Genomic DNA, 26,983 nt, shown 5'->3' with positions numbered 1-26,983 from the left:
TGGATGGTATTGCAGTGGAATTTATTAAAAGAGGGGGTGACTGTATTATTGACTGGTTGGTAAGGTTATTTAATGTATGTATGACTCATGGTGAGGTCCCTGAGGATTGGCGGAATGCGTGCATAGTGCCATTGTACAAAGGCAAACGGGATAAGAGTGAGGGCTCAAATTACAGAGGTATAAGTTTGTTGAGTATTCCTGGGAAATTATATGGGAGGATATTGATTGAGAGGGTGAAGGCATGTACAGAGCATCAGATTGGGGAAGAGCAGTGTGGTTTCAGAAGTGGTAGAGAATGTGTGGATCAGGTGTTTGCTTAGAAGAGTGTATACGAGAAATACTTAGAAAAGCAAATGGATTTGTATGTAGCATTTATGGATCTGGAGAAGGCATATGATAGAGGTGATAGAGATGCTCTGTGGAAGGTATTAAAAATATATGGTGTGGGAGGCAAGTTGTTAGAAGCAGCGAAAAGTTTTTATTGAGGATGTAAGGCATGTGTACGTGTAGGAAGATAGGAAAGTGATTGGTTCTCAGTGAATGCAGGTTTGCAGCAGGCATGTGTGATGTCTCCATGGTTGTTTAATTTGTTTATGGATGGGGTTGTTAGGGAGGTGAATGCAAGAGTTTTGGAAAGAGGGGCAAGTATGAAGTCTGTTGGGGATGAGAGAGCTTGGGAAGTGAGTCAGTTGTTGTTCGCTGATGATACAGCGCTGGTGGCTGATTCATGTAAGAAACTGCAGAAGCTGGTGACTGAGTTTGGTAAAGTGTGTGAAAGAAGAAAGTTAAGAGTAAATGTGAATAAGAGCAAGGTTATTAGGTACAGTAGGGTTGAGGGTCAAGTCAATTGGGAGGTAAGTTTGAATGGAGAAAAACTGGAGGAAGTAAAGTGTTTTAGATATCTGGGAGTGGATGTGGCAGCGGATGGAACCATGGAAGCGGATGTGGATCATAGGGTGGGGGAGGGGGCGAAAATCCTGGGAGCCTTGAAGAATGTGTGGAAGTCGAGAACATTATCTCGGAAAGCAAAAATGGGTATGTTTGAGGGAATAGTGGTTCCAACAATGTTGTATGGTTGCGAGGCGTGGGCTATGGATAGAGTTGTGCGCAGGAGGATGGATGTGCTGGAAATGAGATGTTTGAGGACAATGTGTGGTGTGAGGTGGTTTGATCGAGTAAGTAACGTAAGGGTAGGAGAGATGTGTGGAAATAAAAAGAGCGTGGTTGAGAGAGCAGAAGAGGGTGTTTTGAAATGGTTTGGGCACATGGAGAGAATGAGTGAGGAAAGATTGACCAAGAGGATATATGTGTCGGAGGTGGAGGGAACGAGGAGAAGAGGGAGACCAAATTGGAGGTGGAAAGATGGAGTGAAAAAGATTTTGTGTGATTGGGGCCTGAACATGAAGGAGGGTGAAAGGAGGGCAAGGAATGGAGTGAATTGGATCGATGTGGTATACCGGGGTTGACGTGCAGTCAGTGGATTGAATCAGGGCATGTGAAGCGTCTGGGGTAAACCATGGAAAGCTGTGTAGGTATGTATATTTGCGTGTGTGGACGTATGTATATACATGTGTATGGGGGGGGTGGGCCATTTCTTTCGTCTGTTTCCTTGCGCTACCTCGCAAACGCGGGAGACAGCAACAAAGTATAAAAAAAAAAAAAAAAAAAAAAAAAAAAAAAAATATATATATATATATATATATATATATAGAGAGAGAGAGAGAGAGAGAGAGAGAGACAGAGAGAGAGATGCTCTGTGGAAGGTATTAAGAATATATGGTGTGGGAGGCAAGTTGTTAGAAGCAGTGAAAAGTTTTTATCGAGGATGTAAGGCATGTGTACGTGTAGGAAGAGAGGAAAGTGATTGGTTCTCAGTGAATGTAGGTTTGCGGCAGGGGTGTGTGATGTCTCCATGGTTGTTTAATTTGTTTATGGATGGGGTTGTTAGGGAGGTAAATGCAAGAGTCCTGGAAAGAGGGGCAAGTATGAAGTCTGTTGGGGATGAGAGAGCTTGGGAAGTGAGTCAGTTGTTGTTCGCTGATGATACAGCGCTGGTGGCTGATTCATGTGAGAAACTGCAGAAGCTGGTGACTGAGTTTGGTAAAGTGTGTGGAAGAAGAAAGTTAAGAGTGAATGTGAATAAGAGCAAGGTTATTAGGTACAGTAGGGTTGAGGGTCAAGTCAATTGGGAGGTGAGTTTGAATGGAGAAAAACTGGAGGAAGTGAAGTGTTTTAGATATCTGGGAGTGGATCTGTCAGCGGATGGAACCATGGAAGCGGAAGTGGATCATAGGGTGGGGGAGGGGGCGAAAATTTTGGGAGCCTTGAAAAATGTGTGGAAGTCGAGAACATTATCTCGGAAAGCATAAATGGGTATGTTTGAAGGAATAGTGGTTCCAACAATGTTGTATGGTTGCGAGGCGTGGGCTGTGGATGGAGTTGTGCGCAGGAGGATGGATGTGCTGGAAATGAGATGTTTGAGGACAATGTGTGGTGTGAGGTGGTTTGATCGAGTAAGTAACGTAAGGGTAAGAGAGATGTGTGGAAATAAAAAGAGCGTGGTTGAGAGAGCAGAAGAGGGTGTTTTGAAATGGTTTGGGCACATGGAGAGAATGAGTGAGGAAAGATTGACCAAGAGGATATATGTGTCGGAGGTTGAGGGAACGAGGAGAAGAGGGAGACCAAATTGGAGGTGGAAAGATGGAGTGAAAAAGATTTTGTGTGATCGGGGCCTGAACATGCAGGAGGGTGTAAGGAGGGCAAGGAATAGAGTGAATTGGAGCGATGTGGTATACAGCGGTTGACGTGCTGTCAGTGGCGTGAATCAAGGCATGTGAAGCGTCTGGGGTAAACCATGGAAAGCTGTGTAGGTATGTATATTTGCGTGTGTGGACGTGTGTATGTACATGTGTATGGGGAGGGGGGGGAGTTGGGCCATTTCTTTCGTCTGTTTCCTTGCGCTACCTCACAAACGCGGGAGAGCGCGACAAAGTAAAAAAAAAAAAAAAAAAAAAAAAAAAAAAAAAAATATATATATATATATATATATATATATATATATATATATATATATATATTATCCCTGGGGATAGGGGAGAAAGATTACTTCCCACGTATTCCCTGTGTGTCGTAAAAGGCGACGAAAAGGGGAGGGAGCGGGTGGCTGGAAATCCTCCCCTTTCTTGTTTTTTTTAATTTTCCAAAAGAAGCAACAGAGAAGGGGGTCAGGTGAGGATATTCCCTCTAAGACCCAGTTCTCTGTTCTTAACGCTACCTCGCTAACGCGGGAGGTGGCAGGTGGTATGAAAAAAAAAAAAAAAAAAGAATATATATATATATATATATATATATATATATATATATATATATTTTTTTTTTTTTTTTCATACGATTCGCCATTTCCCGCATTTGCGAGGTAGCATTAAGAACAGAGAACTGGGCCTTAGAGGGAAAATCCTCACCTGGCCCCCTTCTCTGTTCCTTCTTTTGGAAAATTAAAAAAAAACGAGAGGGGAGGATTTCCAGCCACCTGCTCCCTCCCCTTTTAGTCGCCTTCTACGACACGCAGGGAATACGTGGGAAGTATTCTTTCTCCCCTATCCCCAGGGATAATACTTGTGTATATATCACTTTTTAAACCCAGGTATTCCCAATCACCATTCTCTTTTCAGTAAACAAATCCACAAGGTCTTCACCCACCATTTCCATTCACAACACTGAATATGCCAGGCACACCAATTATACCCCCATCTGCCATGTTATTCACCTTTGCATTCAAATCCCTCGTTTTTAATACCCAGTCTCATGGACCAAAACTACTGACACACTATATATATATATATGTATGGGAGGGTATTGATTGAGAGGGTGAAGGCATGTACAGAGCATCAGATTGGGGAAGAGCAGTGTGGTTTCAGAAGTGGTAGAGGATGTGTGGATCAGGTGTTTGCTTTGAAGAATGTATGTGAGAAATACTTAGAAAAGCAAATGGATTTGTATGTAGCATTTATGGATCTGGAGAAGGCATATGATAGAGTTGATAGAGATGCTCTGTGGAAGGTATTAAGAATATATGGTGTGGGAGGAAAGTTGTTAGAAGCAGTGAAAAGTTTTCATCGAGGATGTAAGGCATGTGTACGTGTAGGAAGAGAGGAAAGTGATTGGTTATCAGTGAATGTAGGTTTGCAGCAGGGGTGTGTGATGTCTCCATGGTTGTTTAATTTGTTTATGGATGGGGTTGTTAGGGAGGTAAATGCAAGAGTTTTGGAAAGAGGGGCAAGTATGAAGTCTGTTGGGGATGAGAGAGCTTGGGAAGTGAGTCAGTTGTTGTTCGCTGATGATACAGCGCTGGTGGCTGATTCATGTGAGAAACTGCAGAAGCTGGTGACTGAGTTTGGTAAAGTGTGTGGAAGAAGAAAGTTAAGAGTAAATGTGAATAAGAGCAAGGTTATTAGGTACAGTAGGGTTGAGGGTCAAGTCAATTGGGAGGTGAGTTTGAATGGAGAAAAACTGGAGGAAGTGAAGTGTTTTAGATATCTGGGAGTGGATCTGGCAGCGGATGGAACCATGGAAGCGGAGGTGGATCATAGGGTGGGGTAGGGGGCGAAAATCCTGGGGGCCTTGAAGAATGTGTGGAAGTTGAGAACATTATCTCGGAAAGCAAAAATGGGTATGTTTGAAGGAATAATGGTTCCAACAATGTTGTATGGTTGCGAGGCGTGGGCTATGGATAGAGTTGTGCGCAGGAGGATGGATGTGTTGGAAATGAGATGTTTGAGGACAATGTGTGGTGTGAGGTGGTTTGATCGAGTGAGCAACGTAAGGGTAAGAGAGATGTGTGGAAATAAAAAGAGCGTGGTTGAGAGAGCAGAAGAGGGTGTTTTGAAGTGGTTTGGGCATATGGAGAGGATGAGTCTGGAAAGATTGACCAAGAGGATATATGTGTCGGATGTGGAGGGAACAAGGAGAAGAGGGAGACCAAATTGGAGGTGGAAAGATGGAGTGAAAAAGATTCTGTGTGATCGGGGCCTGAACATGCAGGAGGGTGAAAGGAGGGCAAGGAATAGAGTGAATTGGAGCGATGTGGTATACCGGGGTTGACGTGCTGTCAGTGGATTGAATCAAGGCATGTGAAGCGTCTGAGAGATGTGTGGAAATAAAAAGAGCGTGGTTGAGAGAGCAGAAGAGGGTGTTTTGAAGTGGTTTGGGCATATGGAGAGGATGAGTCTGGAAAGATTGACCAAGAGGATATATGTGTCGGATGTGGAGGGAACAAGGAGAAGAGGGAGACCAAATTGGAGGTGGAAAGATGGAGTGAAAAAGATTCTGTGTGATCGGGGCCTGAACATGCAGGAGGGTGAAAGGGGGGCAAGGAATAGAGTGAATTGGAGCGATGTGGTATACCGGGGTTGACGTGCTGTCAGTGGATTGAATCAAGGCATGTGAAGCGTCTGGGGTAAACCATGGAAAGCTGTGTAGGTATGTATATTTGCGTGTGTGGGCGTATGTATATACATGTGTATTGGGGGGGGGGGGGGCATTTCTTTCGTCTGTTTCCTTGCGCTACCTCGCAAACGCGGGAGACAGCGACAAAGTATAATAAAAAAATATAAAAATAATATATATATATATATATATATATATATATATATATATATATATATATATATATATATATATATATTTTTTTTTTTTTTTTAATACTTTGTCGCTGTCTCCCGCGTTTGCGGGGTAGCGCAAGGAAACAGACGAAAGAAATGGCCCAACCCCCCCCCATACACATGTACATACACACGTCCACACACGCAATATACATACCTACACAGCTTTCCATGGTTTACCCCGGACGCTTCACATGCCTTGATTCAATCCACTGACAGCACGTCAACCCCTGTATACCACATCGCTCCAATTCACTCTATTCCTTGCCCTCCTTTCACCCTCCTGCATGTTCAGGCCCCGATCACACAAAATCCTTTTCACTCCATCTTTCCACCTTCAATTTGGTCTCCCTCTTCTCCTCGTTCCCTCCACCTCCGACACATATATCCTCTTGGTCAATCTTTCCTCACTCATTCTCTCCATGTGCCCAAACCATTTCAAAACACCCTCTTCTGCTCTCTCAACCACGCTCTTTTTATTTCCACACATCTCTCTTACCCTTACGCTACTTACTCGATCAAACCACCTCACACCACACATTGTCCTCAAACATCTCATTTCCAGCACATCCATCCTCCTGCGCACAACTCTATCCATATCCCACGCCTCGCAACCATACAACATTGTTGGAACTACTATTCCTTCAAACATACCCATTTTTGCTTTCCGGGATAATGTTCTCGACTTCCACACATTTTTCAAGGCTCCCAAAATTTTTGCCCCCTCCCCCACCCTATGATCCACTTCCGCTTCCATGGTTCCATCCACTGACAGATCCACTCCCAGATATCTAAAACACTTCACTTCCTCCAGTTTTTCTCCATTCAAACTCACCTCCCAATTGACTTGACCCTCAACCCTACTGTACCTAATAACCTTGCTCTTATTCACATTTACTCTTAACTTTCTTCTTCCACACACTTTACCAAACTCCGTCACCAGCTTCTGCAGTTTCTCACATGAATCCGCCACCAGCGCTGTATCATCAGCAAACAACAACTGACTCACTTCCCAAGCTCTCTCATCCCCAACAGACTTCATACTTGCCCCTCTTTCCAAGACTCTTGCATTTACCTCCCTAACAACCCCATCCATAAACAAATTAAACAACCATGGAGACATCACACACCCCTGCCACAAACCTACATTCACTGAGAACCAATCACTTTCCTCTCTTCCTACACGTACACATGCCTTGCATCATCGATAAAAACTTTTCACTGCTTCTAACAACTTGCCTCCCACACCATATATTCTTAATACCTTCCACAGAGCATCTCTATCAACTCTATCATATGCCTTCTCCAGATCCATAAATGCTACATACAAATCCATTTGCTTTTCTAAGAGTGGCAGATATAGGGTGTTTTGGTCGAGGTGGTGTGCAAAGTGAGAGGGTTAGGGAAAATGATTTGGTAAACAGAGAAGAGGTAGTAAAAGCTTTGCGGAAGATGAAAGCCGGCAAGGCAGCAGGTTTGGATGGTATTGCAGTGGAATTTATTAAAAAAGGGGGTGACTGTATTGTTGACTGGTTGGTAAGGTTATTTAATGTATGTATGACTCATGGTGAGGTGCCTGAGGATTGGCGGAATGCGTGCATAGTGCCATTGTACAAAGGCAAAGGGGATAAGAGTGAGTGCTCAAATTACAGAGGTATAAGTTTGTTGAGTATTCCTGGTAAATTATATGGGAGGGTATTGATTGAGAGGGTGAAGGCATGTACAGAGCATCAGATTGGGGAAGAGCAGTGCGGTTTCAGAAGTGGTAGAGGATGTGTGGATCAGGTGTTTGCTTTGAAGAATGTATGTGAGAAATACTTAGAAAAGCAAATGGATTTGTATGTAGCATTTATGGATCTGGAGAAGGCATATGATAGAGTTGATAGAGATGCTCTGTGGAAGGTATTAAGAATATATGGTGTGGGAGGCAAGTTGTTAGAAGCAGTGAAAAGTTTTTATCGAGGATGTAAGGCATGTGTACGTGTAGGAAGAGAGGAAAGTGATTGGTTCTCAGTGAATGTAGGTTTGCGGCAGGGGTGTGTGATGTCTCCATGGTTGTTTAATTTGTTTATGGATGGGGTTGTTAGGGAGGTAAATGCAAGAGTCCTGGAAAGAGGGGCAAGTATGAAGTCTGTTGGGGATGAGAGAGCTTGGGAAGTGAGTCAGTTGTTGTTCGCTGATGATACAGCGCTGGTGGCTGATTCATGTGAGAAACTGCAGAAGCTGGTGACTGAGTTTGGTAAAGTGTGTGGAAGAAGAAAGTTAAGAGTAAATGTGAATAAGAGCAAGGTTATTAGGTACAGTAGGGGTGAGGGTCAAGTCAATTGGGAGGTGAGTTTGAATGGAGAAAAACTGGAGGAAGTGAAGTGTTTTAGATATCTGGGAGTGGATCTGTCAGCGGATGGAACCATGGAAGCGGAAGTGGATCATAGGGTGGGGGAGGGGGCGAAAATTTTGGGAGCCTTGAAAAATGTGTGGAAGTCGAGAACATTATCTCGGAAAGCAAAAATGGGTATGTTTGAAGGAATAGTGGTACCAACAATGTTGTATGGTTGCGAGGCGTGGGCTATGGATAGAGATGTGCGCAGGAGGATGGATGTGCTGGAAATGAGATGTTTGAGGAAAATGTGTGGTGTGAGGTGGTTTGATCGAGTAAGTAACGTAAGGGTAAGAGAGATGTGTGGAAATAAAAAGAGCGTGGTTGAGAGAGCAGAAGAGGGTGTTTTGAAATGGTTTGGGCACATGGAGAGAATGAGTGAGGAAAGATTGACCAAGAGGATATATGTGTCGGAGGTGGAGGGAACGAGGAGAAGAGGGAGACCAAATTGGAGGTGGAAAGATGGAGTGAAAAAGATTTTGTGTGATCGGGGCCTGAACATGCAGGAGGGTGAAAGGAGGGCAAGGAATAGAGTGAATTGGAGCGATGTGGTATACAGGGGTTGACGTGCTGTCAGTGGATTGAATCAAGGCATGTGAAGCGTCTGGGGTAAACCATGGAAAGCTGTGTAGGTATGTATATTTGCGTGTGTGGACGTGTGTATGTACATGTGTATGGGGGGGGGGTTGGGCCATTTCTTTCGTCTGTTTCCTTGCGCTACCTCGCAAACGCGGGAGACAGCGACAAAGTATAAAAAAAAAAAAAAAAAAAAAAAAATATATATATATGCATATATATACATGGAGGGCAAGGAATAGAGTGAATTGGATCGATGTGGTATACTGGGGTTGACGTGCTGTCAGTGGATTGAATCAGGGCATGTGAAGCGTCTGGGGTAAACCATGGAAAGCTGTGTAGGTATGTATATTTGCGTGTGTGGACATATGTATATATATGTGTATGGGGGTGGGTTGGGCCATTTCTTTTGTCTGTTTCCTTGCGCTACCTCGCAGACGTGGGAGACAGCGACAAAGAAAAAAAAAAAATACATATACATACACATACATACGCACATACACACACACATATACACTCCTACTTACATATGTATAATTATGTATCTCTCTTTTTAAACCAGGTATTCCCAATCACCAGTCCTTTTTCAGCACAGAAATCTACAAGCTCTTCACCATTTCCATTTACAACACTGAACACCCCATGTACACCAATTATTCCCTCAACTGCCACCTTATTCACCTTTGCATTCAAATCATCCATCACTATAACCTGGTCTCATGCATCAAAAGTACTAACACACTCACTCGGCTGCTCCCAAAACACTTGCCTCTAATGATCTTTCTTCTCATGCCCAGGTGTATATGCACCAATAATCACCCATCTCTCTCCATCAACTTTCAGTTTTACCCATATCAATCTTGAGTTTACTTTCTTACATTCTATCACATACTCCCATCACTCCTGTTTCAGGAGTAGTGCTAATCCTTCCCTTGCACTTGTCCTCTCACTAACCCCTGACTTTACTCCCAAGACATTCCCAAACCACTCTTCCCCTTTACCCTTGAACTTCGTTTCACTCAGAGCCAAAACATCCCGGTTCCTTTCCTCAAACATACTACCTATCTCTCCTTTTTTCTTATCTTGGTTACATCCACACACATTTAGACAACCCAATCTGAGCCTTCGAGGAGGATGAGCACTCCCAGCGTGACTCTTTTTTCTGTTTCCCCTTTTAAAAAGTTAAAATAAAAGGAGGGGAGGGTTTCCAGCCCGCCACTCCCGTCCCCTTTAGTCACCTTCTACGACTTATTTCATTATACTTAATCAGTCTCCCGCATCAGCGAGATAGTGCCAAGAAACAGATGAAAAATGGCCCATCAACTCATATGCACACATATATGAATAAATGCCCATACATGAACATATACATACATAAACACATCAGCATATACATATATACACATGTATATATTCATACTTGCTTGCCTTCATCCATTGCTGATGCCACTCTGTCACAAAGGAAACAGCATCACTACCCCCTGCTTCAGCGAAGTATTGCCAGGTAAACAAACATAAAAGGCCACACACTGTCTACCTGTCACATGCAATGCACCAAAACAACAGCTCTGTATCCAAATCCAGGCCCCACAGACCTTTCCATGTTTATACCAGACATTTTGCATGCCCTGGTTCAGTCCATTGAGAGCATGTTGACCCAGGTATACCACATAGTTCCATTCCACTCTATTCCTTGCACACCTCTCACGCTCCTGTGTGTTCAGGCCCCGATCGCTCAAAATATTTTTCCCTCCATCCTTCCACCTCCAATTCAGTTTGCTGCTTCTCCTTTTTCCCTCCATCTCTGAAACATATATCCTCTTTGTCAATCTTTCCTCACTCATTCTCTCCATATGTCCAAACCATTTCAACACACCCTCTTCTGCTCTCTCAACCAGCAGGGGAATTGCTTACAAATTCTATCAACAATAAATCAATCCAATTTGTATAGACCTCCACTGATAATGAGGTTAAAATTCTTTGTGTATTTAATAATAGAAGATTCAATGATATTTCTTGTGGTACTGGAGCTAACTAAGATTAATAAGATGGCATTACTTCACTCAGTACAATGATCAGAGTTTTTAATGTGATAAACAAGGCATTTGATTCTTGCCCTGTTCTTGTACTATATTTTTGTTGCACAAGTCTATCAGAAAGATCCTTACAAGCCAGTCCAACATAAAACTTATCACAATTTTTACATGGCACTTTATAGATGCATCCAGGAGAACTTTCTGGTGAGTTCCTGATTCAGATATTCTTTCCAGAATTATTGTTGCTTGAAGGCTACATTTACATTAAAGGACTTTAGCAACATGGGACGTAAAATAATTATTAAAAGGGAGAACTAAAAGATTCTTGGCGTCAATGGGAGGTTTGGGTTCAACTCTATAAAATGATTTCTTTGTCAACTTACGAGATTTACCAATGAAAGATCTAGGGTACTTTAAATTGGATCCAACAGAATACACCTTCTTACACATTTCAACAATAAACTTTGGACGGCAAATTGGATAGCTTTATTGTTGATAAAATCAGTAAACAATTCCCCTTTTGGTCCACATAATGAGTTTATGATATGTCAGTCTTGGATGCACCGGACCTCCATTTGGACAGTCATTTGTTTACCAAGTGGCATAAGCTATGTCTCTTCATTGTATATCAACTGACTTTTAATTCTTTCTTGTATCTCACCTGATGAAGTGATTACACAAAAGTGCACTTGGGAACTTATTGTGTTTCATTTCCCCATGGCCTCATATGAATATACTTATTGTGTTTCATTTCCCTGTGGCCTCATATGAATATACTTATTGTGTTTCATTTCCCCGTGGCCTCATATGAATATACTTGATCACATGCAATTAAATTGGGAGGTATGTTTGAATGGAAAGAAACTGTAGAAAGTGAAGTGAAGTTTTTTAGATATCTGGGAGTGGACTTAGCAGCAGATGGAACCAAGGAAGCAGAAGTGAGTCACAAGGTGGGGGAGGGGGCAAAGGTTCTGGGAGCTTTGAAGAATGTGTGGAAGGCGAGAATGTTATCTCATAGAGCAAAAATGGGCATGCTTGAAGGAATAGTGGTTCCAACAATGTTATATGGTTGTGAGGCATGGGCTATAGATATGGTTGTGCAGATGAGGGTGGATGTGTTGGATATGACATGTTTGAGGACAATATGTATTGTGAGGTGGTTTGATCGAGTAAGTAATGAAACGGTATGAGAGATGTGTGGTAATAAAAAGTGTGATTGAGAGAGCAGAAGAGGGTGTGTTGAAATGGTGTGGACACATGGAGAGAATGGACGAGGAAAGATTGATAAGGAGGATATATGTGTCAGAGGTAGGGGGAACAAGAAGAAGCAGGATACCAAATTGGAAGGGGAAGGATGGAGTGAAAATGATTTTGAGTGATCGGAACCTGAACATATAGGAAGGTGAAAGACGTGCAAGGAATAGAGTGAATTGGAACGATGCAGTATACCAGGGTCAACGTGCTGTCAATGGATTGAACCAGGGCATGTGAAGCATCTGGGGTAAACCATGGAAAAGTTTGTGGGGTCTGGGTGTGGAAAGGGAGCTGTGGTTACGGTGCATTAAACATGACAGCTAGAGACTGAGTATGAATGAAAGCAGCAAGTATGAATATGTACATGTGTATATATGTATATGTCTGTGTATGTATATGTATGTGTACGTTGAAATGTATATTTATGTTTATGTGCGTGTGTGGGCGTTTATGTATATACATGGGCATGTGAGTGGGTTGGGCCATTCCTCATCTGTTTCCTTGCGCTACCTCGCTAACAAGGTAGACGGCCATTAAGTATAATAATAATAACATACATACATATCAATGTATACATACATATACATACACAGACACATACATATATTCATATGTATATATTCATCCTTGCTGCCTTCATCCATTCCAGTCGCTATTCCACCACACAGGATGTACCCTCCAACCACCACCACCTCAACCACCACACACACACACACAGCAAAGTAGCACACATAAACACAAAATAGCCAAATTTGCTCATACTCTATCTCTAGCTGTCATGTGTAATGCACCAAAACCACAGCTCCCTTTCCATATCCAGGCCCCCTAGACCTTTCCCTGGTTTACCCCAGATGCTTCATATGCCCTGGTTCAGTCCAGTGACAGCACGTCCACCCCAGTATACCACATCATTCCAATTCACTCTATTCCTTGCACAACTTTCACCCTCCTGTATCACTCAAAATCTTTTTCACCCCATCCTTCAACCTCCAATTTGATCTGGTTCTCTTTCTTCTCTACAACTCTGACACATGTATCTTCTTTGTCAATCTTTCCTCACTCATTCTCTCCATGTGTCCACATCATTTAATCACAACCTCTTCTGCTCTTTCAACTAGACTCTTTTTTTTTACCACACATCTCTCTTACCCTTTCATTACTTACTCGATCAAACCATCTCGCACCACATGTTGTCCTCAAACATTTCATTTCCAACACATCCACTCTCCTCCATACAACAATCTATAGTCCATGCCTCGCAATCATATAACATTGTTGGAACCACTATTCCTTGAAACATACCCATTTTTGCTCTCTGAGATGACGTTCTCGCCTTCCACACATTCTTCAACACTCCAAGAACCTTCACCCCCTTCCCCAACCCTATGACTCACTTCTGCTTCCAAGGTCCCATCCACTGTTAAGTCCACTCCCAGATATCTAAAACACTTCACTTCCTCCAGTTTTTCTCCATTCAAACTTTTTTTTTCTTTTTTTTTTTTTTTGCTTTGTCACTGTCTCCCGCGTTTGCGAGGTAGCGCAAGGAAACAGACGAAAGAAATGGCCCAACCCACCCCCATACACATGTATATACATACATCCACACACGCAAATATACATACCTACACAGCTTTCCATGGTTTACCCCAGACGCTTCACATGCCTTGATTCAATCCACTGACAGCACGTCAACCCCAGTATACCACATCGCTCCAATTCACTCTATTCCTTGCCCTCCTTTCACCCTCCTGCATGTTCAGGCCCCAATCACACAAAATCTTTTTCACTCCATCTTTCCACCTCCAATTTGGTCTCCCACTTCTCCTCGTTCCCTCCACCTCCGACACATATATCCTCTTGGTCAATCTTTCCTCACTCATTCTCTCCATGTGCCCAAACCATTTCAAAACACCCTCTTCTGCTCTCTCAACCACACTCTTTTTATTTCCACACATCTCTCTTACCCTTACGTTACTTACTCGATCAAACCACCTCACACCACACATTGTCCTCAAAGCATCTCATTTCCAGCACATCCATCCTCCTGCGCACAACTCTATCCATAGCCCACGCCTCGCAACCATACAACATTGTTGGAACCACAATTCCTTCAAACATACCCATTTTTGCTTTCCGAGATAATGTTCTCGACTTCCACACATTCTTCAAGGCTCCCAGAATTTTCGCCCCCTCCCCCACCCTATGATTCACTTCCGCTTCCATGGTTCCATCCGCTGCCAGATCCACTCCCAGATATCTAAAACACTTCACTTCCTCCAGTTTTCTCCATTTCAAACTCACCTCCCAATTGACTTGACCCTCAACCCTACTGTACCTAATAACCTTGCTCTTATTCACATTTACTCTTAACTTTCTTCTTTCACACACTTTACCAAAATCAGTCACCAGCTTCTGCAGTTTCTCACATGAATCAGCCACCAGCGCTGTATCATCAGCGAACAGCAACTGACTCACTTCCCAAGCTCTCTCATCCCCAACAGACTTCATACTTGCCCCTCTTTCCAAAACTCATGCATTCACCTCCCTAACAACCCCATCCATAAACAAATTAAACAACCATGGAGACATCACACACCCCTGCCGCAAACCTACATTCACTGAGAACCAATCACTTTCCTCTCTTCCTACACGTACACATGCCTTACATCCTCGATAAAAACTTTTCACTGCTTCTAACAACTTGCCTCCCACACCATATATTCTTAATACCTTCCACAGAGCATCTCTATCAACTCTATTATATGCCTTCTCCAGATCCATAAATGCTACATACAAATCCATTTGCTTTTCTAAGTATTTCTCACATACATTCTTCAAAGCAAACACCTGATCCACACATCCTCTACCACTTCTGAAACCACACTGCTCTTCCCCAATCTGATGCTCTGTACATGTCTTCACCCTCTCAATCAATACCCTCACATATAATTTACCAGGAATACTCAACAAACTTATACCTCTGTAATTTGAGCACTCACTCTTATCCCCTTTGCCTTTGTACCTCCTAATTAACTTGCCCCTCAACCCTACTGAACCTAATAACCTTGCTCTTATTCACATATACTCTCAACTTTTTCCTTTCACACACTTTAGCAAACTCAGTCACCAACCATTGCAGTTTCTCACCTGAATTAGCCACCACCGCTGTATCATCAGCGTACAACTAACTCACTTCCCAAGCCCTCACATCCACAACAGACTGCATACTTGCCCTCCTCTCCAAAACTCTTGCATTCACCTCCCTAACCACCCCATCCATAAACAAATTAAACAACTATGGGGCATTACACACCCCAGCTGCAAACTGAATTCACTGGAAACCAATCACTCTCTTCTCCTACTCGTATACATGCCTTACATCCTTGGTAAAAACTTTTCACTGCTTCTAGCAGCTTACCTCCCACACCACATACTCTTTTGGAAAATTAAAAAATGAGGAGGAGAATTTCCAGCCACAAATGACTGAACCATAAAATCCAGTCTGAAGATGGAACAAGTTAGTTCCGAAACATCACTGCCCTTTAAAGACTCCTGAAGAAACTTCAAGAAGACCAATGAAAAATTGTATAGGAAATAGAAACTGTACATAAGAAAATAAAGGAGAATGTGCCATAGCTTTCAACCTCATATGCCTCCAAGAAAATATATATACAGTGCTATTGTACAAAGGCAAAGGAGATAAAGGTGAGTGTTCAAACTACAGAGGCAATAGTTTGTTGAGTATTCCTGGAATATTATATGGGAGGGTACTGACTGAGATTGGGAAGAGGAGTGTGGTTTTTAAAGTGGCAGAGGGTGTGTGCATCAGGTGTCTGCTTTGAAGAATGTGTGCGAGAAATACTTAAGAAAAACAGATGGATTTATATGTAGCATTTAAGGATGTGGAGAAGGCATATGACAGGGTGGATAGACATGTTTTGTGGAAGGTCTTAAGAGTATATGGTGTGGGAGGTAAGCTGCCAGAAGCAGTGAAAATTTTTTACCAAGAATGAAAGTCATGTGTATGAGGAGGAGGAAAGAAGTGATGGTTCCCAGTGAAGGTCAGTCTGCTGCAGGGGTATGTGATGTCCCCATGGTTAGGTAATTTGTTTATGGATGGGGTGATTAGGAAGGTAAATGCAAGTGTTCTGGAGATAGGGGCGAATATGCAGTCTGTTGGGGATGAGAAAGACACGTGAATTGATACTGTCCTTAACCTGCCATCATAGTTCCTTCTTGGGAGAATAGTTAAGGACACCAAGTGTCGGCAGACCAAATTCAGAACAGCATGGAAGTTAATGGAAAAGAAAATATTCAGCAGGATGTTCACATCAAACATACAGCCAAAACTAGAATGTTTCTTAAGTTGGTAACTGCACTTAAAGAGGCAAAGAGCTAACCATGAAGGATCAGAGGAAAACATCAAAGATGGTACCAGAACTACCAAAACTAAGATAGATGAGTTATTGGAAAAGGCAAGAAACATTACATTTCCTCACCGTGGAAGAAAAAATGGTGAGAGATGAAATGATCACAACCTTTCAGTTTTTAAAAAAGATCAATGACACAGGCAGTGACCAGTTCTTCAAAAGATGTAAGGATAGAGCAACCAGAAAACAGAACACGAAATTGACCAAGATACTTGGTAAAAGAGTGGTTAATGAATGGAATGTATGACTGAAGACATGGTTGATGCAGTCAGCATACAGAAATTTAAGAAATTATATGACAGTAAAGAATGTCTAAGAGATGAGGCCCTACAAATGTAAACCTCCCTCCCCAAACATTGCATAAAAGTAATTAGAAACACATCTTTACCTACCATTATCATCTACTCTTTTTCTTTTGTCTCAGAAAGACCTGCTCATATAAAAATTACATCAGATTTTAAATTTACTTCATGGCCTATAAGATAAAGAGCCTCATATCGCTATACTGTTCCCTTACGATTACCTACTGTCTTCATACCCATCCTCTCCTGATTCACTAAAATCTTTCGTACTACATGGCTTAAATACTCCATCACTCTTTTTTCAATACCTATTTGTTAATCTCCAACCAGTATAACTTACATCATCCACAGGAGAATCTGAATCGAAGATTTCATCCAAATCTGATAAAGATGGTTGGAGTCCTTCAATAGTAAATAAATTTCCAGTGGTCTTCTTTGGTTGTGAAGGAGAATGAGGGTCATGGGATGATCGAACACTGCCTGGAGTCTTAGCCTCATCTTTATCAAGCCCATCTTTTCGTTTATAGGTTTCTAGTGTGGCACCTGATCCAAGATCATCATCAAAATCATAGGGATCAGCTTGCCTCTTCATACCACAGGGACGTTTAGTGGGTAAACCATTCATCTCTGGCATCTGATAAGGACAAAAATGCTTAAATATAAATAACAGCATGGTCATCTGTCACACTTTGTTGTAGATGAAGTAGACTTCTAATATTTCTTCATTTCCTTTCAAACAAACAATGATTATAAAAACATAAATGTACGCATGCAGAAAAAAATGAATGCTTGCATGTCCCACCACACCTACACCCATCATATATACATTAGTTGGCTTTGTGAACAGGAGCTAGATGAAAAACCTCTTTAATGAAATGATAATCATTTAAATAGAAAAAAGAAAATATGCCTAGACATGAGCCGAGAAAAGGTAAAAAGTGATGTCCCTCTGCCTCAGTGTTAAGATGTCAAATATTCTGATTCATTTGAATGATTTGCTGATGAAATTAAAGCACAACTAAATACTTTTGTTAATGATGCTAAAACTACAGTAAAAGACAGTACTTGTTACAAAGATTTCTGATATTAAGTGGTAGACAACCATCGACAATGGAGGTATTGGAAAAAAGTGACTACTCACTAAGCCACCACCACAATAGCTGAAACATTCTCCACCCCAATCCAGGTAGCTGTCTTTCCTTTATGTCTCACCTACAGAGGAGTTTCAGGTATTCAATCTACTAATACACATTCTCTTAATCTCACACATAATACACGACAACACTAACTCTTATGATTCTATATTCTTCATTCCAAATTTCCCAATTCTATATATTTTTTTTTTCTTTTTTTGGTTTGTCGCTGTCTCCCGCGTTTGCGAGGTAGCGCAAGGAAACAGACGAAAGAAATGGCCCAACCCACCCCATACACATGTATATACATACGTCCACACATGCAAATATACATACCTACACAGCTTTCCATGGTTTAGCTCAGACGCTTCACATGCCCTGATTCAATCCACTGACAGCACGTCAACCCCGGTATACCATATCGATCCAATTTATTCTATTCCTTGCCCTCCTTTCACCCTCCTGCATGTTCAGGCCCCGATCACACAAAATCTTTTTCACTCCATCTTTCCACCTAAAATCTGGTCTCCCACTTCTCGTTCCCTCCACCTCCGACACATATATCCTCTTGGTCAATCTTTCCTCACTCATTCTCTCCATGTGCCCAAACCATTTCAAAACACCCTCTTCTGCTCTCTCAACCACGCTCTTTTTATTTCCACACATCTCTCTTACCCTTACGTTACTTACTCGATCAAACCACCTCACACCACATATTGTCCTCAAACATCTCATTTCCAGCACATCCATCCTCCTGTGCACAACTCTATCCATAGCCCACGCCTCGCAACCATACAACATTGTTGGAACCGCTATTCCTTCAAACATACCCATTTTTGCATTCCGAGATAATGTTCTCGACTTCCACACATTCTTCAAGGCTCCCAGGATATTCGCCCCCTCCCCCACCCTATGATCCACTTCCGCTTCCATGGTTCCATCCGCTGCCAGATCCACTCCTAGATATCTAAAACACTTTACTTCCTCCAGTTTTTCTCCATTCAAACTTACCTCCAAATTGACTTGACCCTCAACCCTACTGTACCTAATAACCTTGCTCTTATTCACATTTACTCTTAACTTTCTTCTTTCACACACTTTACCAAACTCAGTCACCAGCTCTGCAGTTTCTCACATGAATCAGCCACCAGTGCTGTATCATCAGCGAACAACAACTGACTCACTTCCCAAGCTCTCTCATCCACAACAGACTTCATACTTGCCCCTCTTTCCAAAACTCTTGCATTCACCTCCCTAACAACCCCATCCATAAACAAATTAAACAACCATGGAGACATCACACACCCCTGCCGCAAACCTACATTCGCTGAGAACCAATCTCTTTCCTCTCTTCCTACACGTACACATGCCTTACATCCTTGATAAAAACTTTTCACTGCTTCTAACAACTTGCCTTCCACACCATATATTCTTAATACCTTCCACAGAGCATCTCTATCAACTCTATCATATGCCTTCTCCAGATCCATAAATGCTACATACAAATCCATTTGCTTTTCTAAGTATTTCTCACATACATTCTTCAAAGCAAACACCTGATCCACACATCCTCTACCACTTCTGAAACCACACTGCTCTTCCCCAATCTGATGCTCTGTACATGCCTTCACCCTCTCAATCAATACCCTCCCATATAATTTACCAGGAATACTCAACAAACTTATACCTCTGTAATTTGAGCACTCACTCTTACCCCCTTTGCCTTTGTACAATGGCACTATGCACGCATTCCACCAATCCTCAGGCACCTCACCATGAGTCATACATATATTAAATAACCTTACCAACCAGTCAATAATACAGTCACCCCCTTTTTTAATAAATTCCACTGCAATACCATCCAAACCTGCTGCCTTGCCGGCTTTCATCTTCCGCAAGGCTTTTACTACCTCTTCTCTGTTTACCAAATCATTTTCCCTAACCCTTTCACTTTGCACACCACCTCGACCAAAACACCCTGTATCTGCCACTCTATCATCAAACACATTCAACAAACCTTCAAAATACTCACTCCATCTCCTCACATCACCACTACTTGTTATCACCTCCCCATTTGCGCCCTTCACTGAAGTTCCCATCTGCTTCCTTGTATTACGTACTTTATTTACCTCCTTCCAGAACATCTTTTTATTCTCCCTAAAATTTAATGATACTCTCTCACCCCAACTCTCATTTGCCCTCTTTTTCACCTCTTGCACCATTCTCTCTCTCTCTCTCTCTCTCTCTCTCTCTCTCTCTCTCTATATATATATATATATATATATATATATATAAAGAGGGGCAAGTATGAAGTCTGTTGGGGATGAGAGAGCTTGGGAAGTGAGTCAGTTGTTGTTCGCTGATGATACAGCGCCGGTGGCTGATTCATGTGAGAAACTGCAGAAGCTGGTGACTGAGTTTGGAAAAGTGTGTGGAAGAAGAAAGTTAAGAGTAAATGTGAATAAGAGCAAGGTTATTAGGTACAGTAGGGTTGAGGGTCAAGTCAATTGGGAGGTGAGTTTGAATGTAGAAAAACTGGAGGAAGTGAAGTGTTTTAGATATCTGGGAGTGGATCTGGCAGCGGATGGAACCATGGAAGCGGAAGTGGATCATAGGGTGGGGGAGGGGGCGAAAATCCTGGGGGCCTTGAAGAATGTGTGGAAGTCGAGAACATTATCTCGGAAAGCAAAAATGGGTATGTTTGAAGGAATAGTGGTTCCAACAATGTTGTATGGTTGCGAGCGTGGGCTAAGGAATAGTGGTTCCAACAATGTTGTATGGTTGCGAGGCGTGGGCTATGGATAGAGTTGTGCGCAGGAGGATGGATGTGCTGGAAATGAGATGTTTGAGGACAATGTGTGGTGTGAGGTGGTTTGATCGAGTGAGTAACGTAAGGGTAAGAGAGATGTGTGGAAATAAAAAGAGCGTGGTTGAGAGAGCAGAAGAGGGTGTTTTGAAGTGGTTTGGGCACATGGAGAGGATGAGTGAGGAAAGGTTGACCAAGAGGATATATGTGTCGGAGGTGGAGGGAACAAGGAGAAGAGGGAGACCAAATTGGAGGTGGAAAGATGGAGTGAAAAAGATTTTGTGTGATCGGGGCCTGAACATGCAGGAGGGTGAAAGGAGGGCAAGGAATAGAGTGAATTGGAGCGATGTGGTATACCGGGGTTGACGTGCTGTCAGTGGATTGAAGCAGGGCATGTGAAGCGTCTGGGGGTAAACCATGGAAAGCTGTGTAGGTATGTATATTTGCGTGTGTGGACGTATGTATATACATGTGTATGGGGGGGAGGGTTGGGCCATTTCTTTCGTCTGTTTCCTTGCGCTACCTCGCAAACGCGGGAGACAGCGACAAAGTATAATAAAAAAAATAAAAAATATATATATATATATATATATATATATATATATATATATATATATATATATATATATATATATATATATATAGCTGAATAAGTGTGTTAGTGGTTTTGATGCACAAGACTGGGTTATAGTGATGGGTGATTTGAATGCAAAGGTGAGTAATGTGGCAGTTGAGGGAATAATTGGTATACATGGGGTGTTCAGTGTTGTAAATGGAAATGGTGAAGAGCTTGTAGATTTATGTGCTGAAAAAGGACTGGTGATTGGGAATACCTGGTTTAAAAAGCGAGATATACATAAGTATACGTATGTAAGTAGGAGAGATGGCCAGAGAGCGTTATTGGATTACGTGTTAATTGACAGGCGCATGAAAGAGAGACTTTTAGATGTAAATGTGCTGAGAGGTGCAACTGGAGGGATGTCTGATCATTATCTTGTGGAGGCTAAGGTATGGGTTTTCAGAAAAGAAGAGTGAATGTTGGGGTGAAGAGGGTGGTGAGAGTAAGTGAGCTTGGAAAGGAGACTTGTGTGAGGAAGTACCAGGAGAGACTGAGTACAAAATGGAAAAAGGTGAGAACAATGGAAGTAAGGGGAGTGGGGGAGGAATGGGATGTATCTAGGGAATCAGTGATGGAGTGCGCAAAAGATGCTTGAGGCATGAGAAGCGTGGGAGGTGGGTTGATTAGAAAGGGTAGTGAGTGGTGGGATGAAGAAGTAAGATTATTAGTGAAAGAGAAGAGAGAGGCATTTGGACGATTTTTGCAGGGAAAAAATGCAATTGAGTGGGAGATGTATAAAAGAAAGAGACAGGAGGTCCAGAGAAAGGTGCAAGAGGTGAAAAAGAGGGCAAATGGGAGTTGGGGTGAGAGAGTATCATTATATTTTAGGGAGAATAAAAGATGTTCTGGAAGGAGGTAAATAAAGTGCGTAAGAAAAGGGAGCAAATGGGAACTTCAGTGAAGGGCGCTAATGGGGAGGTGATAACAAGTAGTAGTGATGTGAGAAGGAGATGGAGTGAGTATTTTGAAAGTTTGTTGAATGTGTTTGATGATAGAGTGGCAGATATAGGGTGTTTTGGTCGAGGTGGTGTGCAAAGTGAGAGGGTTAGGGAAAATGATTTGGTAAACAGAGAAGAGGAAGTAAAAGCTTTGCGGAAGATGAAAGCCGGCAAGGCAGCAGGTTTGGATGGTATTGCAGTGGAATCTATTTAGAAAGGGGGTGACTGTACTGTCGACTGGTTGGTAAGGTTATTTAATGTATGTATGACTCATGGTGAGGTGCCTGAGGATTGGCGGAATGCGTGCATAGTGCCATTGTACAAAGACAAAGGGGATAAGAGTGAGTGCTCAAATTACAGAGGTATAAGTTTGTTGAGTATTCCTGGTAAATTATATGGGAGGGTATTGATTGAGAGGGTGAAGGCATGTACAGAGCATCAGATTGGGGAAGAGCAGTGCGGTTTCAGAAGTGGTAGAGGATGTGTGGATCAGGTGTTTGCTTTGAAGAATGTATGTGAGAAATACTTAGAAAAGCAAATGGATTTGTATGTAGCATTTATGGATCTGGAGAAGGCATATGATAGAGTTGATAGAGATGCTCTGTGGAAGGTATTAAGAATATATGGTGTGGGAGGCAAGATGTTAGAAGCAGTGAAAAGTTTTTATTGAGGATGTAAGGCATGTGTACGTGTAGGAAGAGAGGAAAGTGATTGGTTCTCAGTAAATGTAGGTTTGCGGCAGGGGTGTGTGATGTCTCCATGGTTCTTTAATTTGTTTATGGATGGGGTTGTTAGGGAGGTGAATGCAAGAGTTTTGGAAAGAGGGGCAAGTATGAAGTCTGTTGTGGATGAGAGAGCTTGGGAAGTGAGTCAGTTGTTGTTCGCTGATGATACAGCGCTGGTGGCTGATTCATGTGAGAAACTGCAGAAGCTGGTGACTGAGTTTGGTAAAGTGTGTGAAAGAAGAAAGTTAAGAGTAAATGTGAATAAGAGCAAGGTTATTAGGTACAGTAGGGTTGAGGGTCAAGTCAATTGGGAGGTAAGTTTGAATGGAGAAAAACTGGAGGAAGTAAAGAGTTTTAGATATCTGGGAGTGGATCTGGCAGCGGATGGAACCATGGAAGCGGAAGTGGATCATAGGGTGGGGGAGGGGGCGAAAATCCTGGGAGCCTTGAAGAATGTGTGGAAGTCGAGAACATTATCTCGGAAAGCAAAAATGGGTATGTTTGAAGGAATAGTGGTTCCAACAATGTTGTATGGTTGCGAGGCGTGGGCTATGGATAGAGTTGTGCGCAGGAGGATGGATGTGCTGGAAATGAGATGTTTGAGGACAATGTGTGGTGTGAGGTGGTTTGATCAAGTAAGTAACGTATGGGTAAGAGAGATGTGTGGAAATAAAAAGAGCATGGTTGAGAGAGCAGAAGAGGGTGTTTTGAAATGGTTTGGGCACATGGAGAGAATGAGTGAGGAAAGATTGACCAGGAGGATGTGTGTGTCGGAGGTGGAGGGAACGAGGAGAAGTGGGAGACCAAATTGGAGGTGGAAAGATGGAGTGAAAAAGATTTTGTGTGATTGGGGCCTGAACATGCGGGAGGGTGAAAGGAGGGCAAGGAATAGAGTGAATTGGATCGATGTGGTATACGGGAGTTGACATGCTGTCAGTGGATTGAATCAGGGCATGTGAAGCGTCTGGGGTAAACCATGGAAAGCTGTGTAGGTATGTATATTTGTGTGTGTGGACGTATGTATATACATGTGTATGGGGGTGGGTTGGGCCATTTCTTTCGTCTGTTTCCTTGCGCTACCTCGCAAACGCGGGAGACAGCAACAAAGCAAAAAAATATGTATATATATATATCTTATTTTATTTATCTATTTTGCTTTGTCCCTGTCTCCCGTGTTAGCGAGGTAGCGCAAGGAAAAAGAACAAAGAATGACCCAACCCACCCACATACACATGTACATACATAAACGTCCACACACAAAAATATACATACCTAAACATCTCAACATATACATATATATACACACACAGACATATACATATATATACATGTACATAATTCATACTGTCTGCTTTTATTCATTCCCATCGCCACCCCACCACACATGAAAATTACAACCCCCTCCCCCCTCATGTGTGTGAGGTAGTGCTAGTAAAAGAACAAAGGCCACATTCGTTCACACTCAGTCTCAAGCTGTCACATAATAATGCATTGAAACCACAGCTCCCTTTCCACACCTAGGCCCCACAGAACTTTCCATGGTTTACCCCAGACGATTCACATGCCCTGGTTCAATCCACTGACAGCACGTCGACCCCGGAATACCACATCGTTCCAATTCACTCTATTCCTTGCACGCCTTTCACCCTCCGGCATGTTCACGCCCCTGATCACTCATAATCTTTTTCACTCCATCTTTCCACCTCCAATTTGGTCTCCTACTTCTCCTCATTCCCTCCACCTCTGACATACATATCCTCTTGGTCAATCTTTCCTTACTCATTCTCTCCATGTGACCAAACCATTTCAAAACACCCTCTTCTGCTCTCTCAACCACACTCTTTTTACCAACACACATCTCTCTTACCCTTTCATTACTTTCATTACTTACTCGATCAAACTACCTCACACCACATACTGTCCTCAAACATCTTATTTCCAGCACATACACCCTCCTTCGCACAACTCTATCTATAGCCCACGCCTCACAACCATATATCATTGTTGGAACCACTATTCCTTCAAACATACCCTTTTTTGCTTTCCATGATAACGTTCTCGACTTCCACACATTTTTTAGCACTCCCAGAAGTTTCGCCCCCTCCCCCACCCTATGATTCACTTCAGCTTCTATGGTTCCATCCGCTGCCAAATCCACTCCCAGATATCTAAAAGCACTTTACTTCCTCCAGTTTTTCTCCATTCAAACTTACCTCCTAATTCACCTGACCCTCAACCCTACTGTACCTAATAACCTTACTCTAATTCACATTTACTCTCAGCTTTCTTCTTTCACACACTTTACCAAACTCAGTCACCAGCTTCTGCAGTTTCTCACACGAATCAGCCACCAGTGCTGTATCATCAGCGAACAACTGACTCTTCCCAAGCTCTCTCATCCAAAACAGACTGCATACTTGCCCCTCTTTTCAAAACTCTTGCATTCATCTCCCTAACAACCCCATCCATGAGCAAAGTAAACAACCATGGAGACATCACGCACCCCTGCTGCAAACCAACATTCACTGAGAACCAATCACTTTCCTCTCCTCCTACATGTACACATGCCTTACATCCTTGATAAAAACATTTCACTGCTTCTAACAACTTGCCTCCCACAACATATGTTCTTAATACCTTCCACAGAGCATCTCTATTAACTCTATCATATGCCTTCTCCAGATCCATAAATGTTACATACAAATCCATTTGCTTTTCTAAGAATTTCTCACATACATTCTTCAAAGCAAACACCTGATCCACACATCCTCTACCACTTCTGAAACCATATATAAACATACATATTTTACATAGAGAGATATATACATAAGTATACATATGTAAGTAGGAGAGATGGCCAGAGAGCGTTATTGGACTATGTGTTAACTGACAGCACCTGAAACAGAGACTTTTGGATGTTTATGTGCTGAGAGGTGCAACTGGAGGGATGTCTGATCATTATCTTGTGGAGGCGAAGGTGAAGATTTGTAGTTTTCAGAAAAGAAGAGAGAATGTTGGGGTGAAAAGAGTGGTAAGGGTAAGTGAGCTTGGGAAGGAGACTTGTCTGAGGAAGTACCAGGAGAGACTGAGTACAGTATGGAAAAAGGTGAGAACAAAGGACGTAAGGGGAGTGGGGGAGGAATGGGATGTATTTAGGGAAGCAGTGATGGCTTGCGCAAAAGATGCTTGTGGCATGAGAAGGGTGGGAGGTGGGCAGATTAGAAAGGGTAGTGAGTGGTGGGATGAAGAAGTAAGATTATTAGTGAAAGAGAAGAGAGAGGCATTTGGACGAGTATTGCAGGGAAATAGTGCAAATGACTGGGGGATGTATAAAAGAAAGAGGCAGGTCAAGAGAAAGGTGCAAGAGGTGAAAAAGAGGGCAGATGGGAGTTGGAGTGAGAGAGTATCATTAAATTTTCAGGAGGATAAAAAGATGTTTTGGAAGGAGGTAAATAAAGAGAACAAATGGGAACATCGGTGATGGGGGTTAATGGGGAGGTGATAAAAACTAGTGGTGATGTGAGAAGGAGATGGAGTGAGTATTTTGAAGGTTTGTTGAATGTGTTAGATGATACCGTGGCAGATATAGGGTGTTTTGGTCGAGGTCATGTGCAAAGTGAGAGGGTTAGGGAGAATGATTTGGTAAACAGAGAAAAGAGGTAGTAAAAGCTTAGCAGAAGATGAAAGCTGGCAAGGCAGTGGTTTCAGATGGTATTGCAGTGGAATTCATTAAAATAGGGGATGACTGTGTTGTCGACTGGTTGATAAGGATATTTAATGTATATAGGACTCATGGTGAGGTGCCTGAGGACTGGTGGAATGCATACATAGTGCTATTGTACAAAGGAAAAGGGGATAAAAGTGAGTGCTCAAATTACAAAGGTATAAGTTTGTTGAGTATTCTTGGGAAATTATATGGAAGGGTATTGATTGAGAGGGTGAAGGCATGTAAAGAGCATCAGATTGGGGAAGAGCAGTGTGGTTTCAGAAGTGGTAGACGATGTGTGGATCAGGTGTTTGCTTTGAAGAATGTATGTGAGAAATTCTTAGAAAAGCAAATGGATTTGTATGTAGCATTTATGGATCTGGAGAGGGCATATGATAGAGATGATAGAGATGCTCTGTGG

General features: G+C 42.4%; 1 protein-coding gene across 3 annotated transcripts in view; it reads right to left on the bottom strand.

Annotated features, from left to right (window-relative positions):
* skd (mediator complex subunit skuld) overlaps positions 1–26,983 on the bottom strand; it is a 722,241-nt gene that overhangs the window by 248,873 nt on the left and 446,385 nt on the right. For all 3 annotated transcript variants that reach the window (XM_071664981.1, XM_071664980.1, XM_071664979.1), the window contains one exon: positions 16,976–17,269. In XM_071664981.1, coding sequence (XP_071521082.1) covers positions 16,976–17,269 — 294 coding nt within the window. The remainder of the gene's footprint in view (positions 1–16,975; positions 17,270–26,983) is intronic.

This window comes from Panulirus ornatus, chromosome 9, assembly GCF_036320965.1.
Source record: "Panulirus ornatus isolate Po-2019 chromosome 9, ASM3632096v1, whole genome shotgun sequence".
NCBI classification, from domain to species: domain Eukaryota; kingdom Metazoa; phylum Arthropoda; class Malacostraca; order Decapoda; family Palinuridae; genus Panulirus; species Panulirus ornatus.
This window is presented reverse-complemented; position numbering and strand designations above follow the sequence as displayed.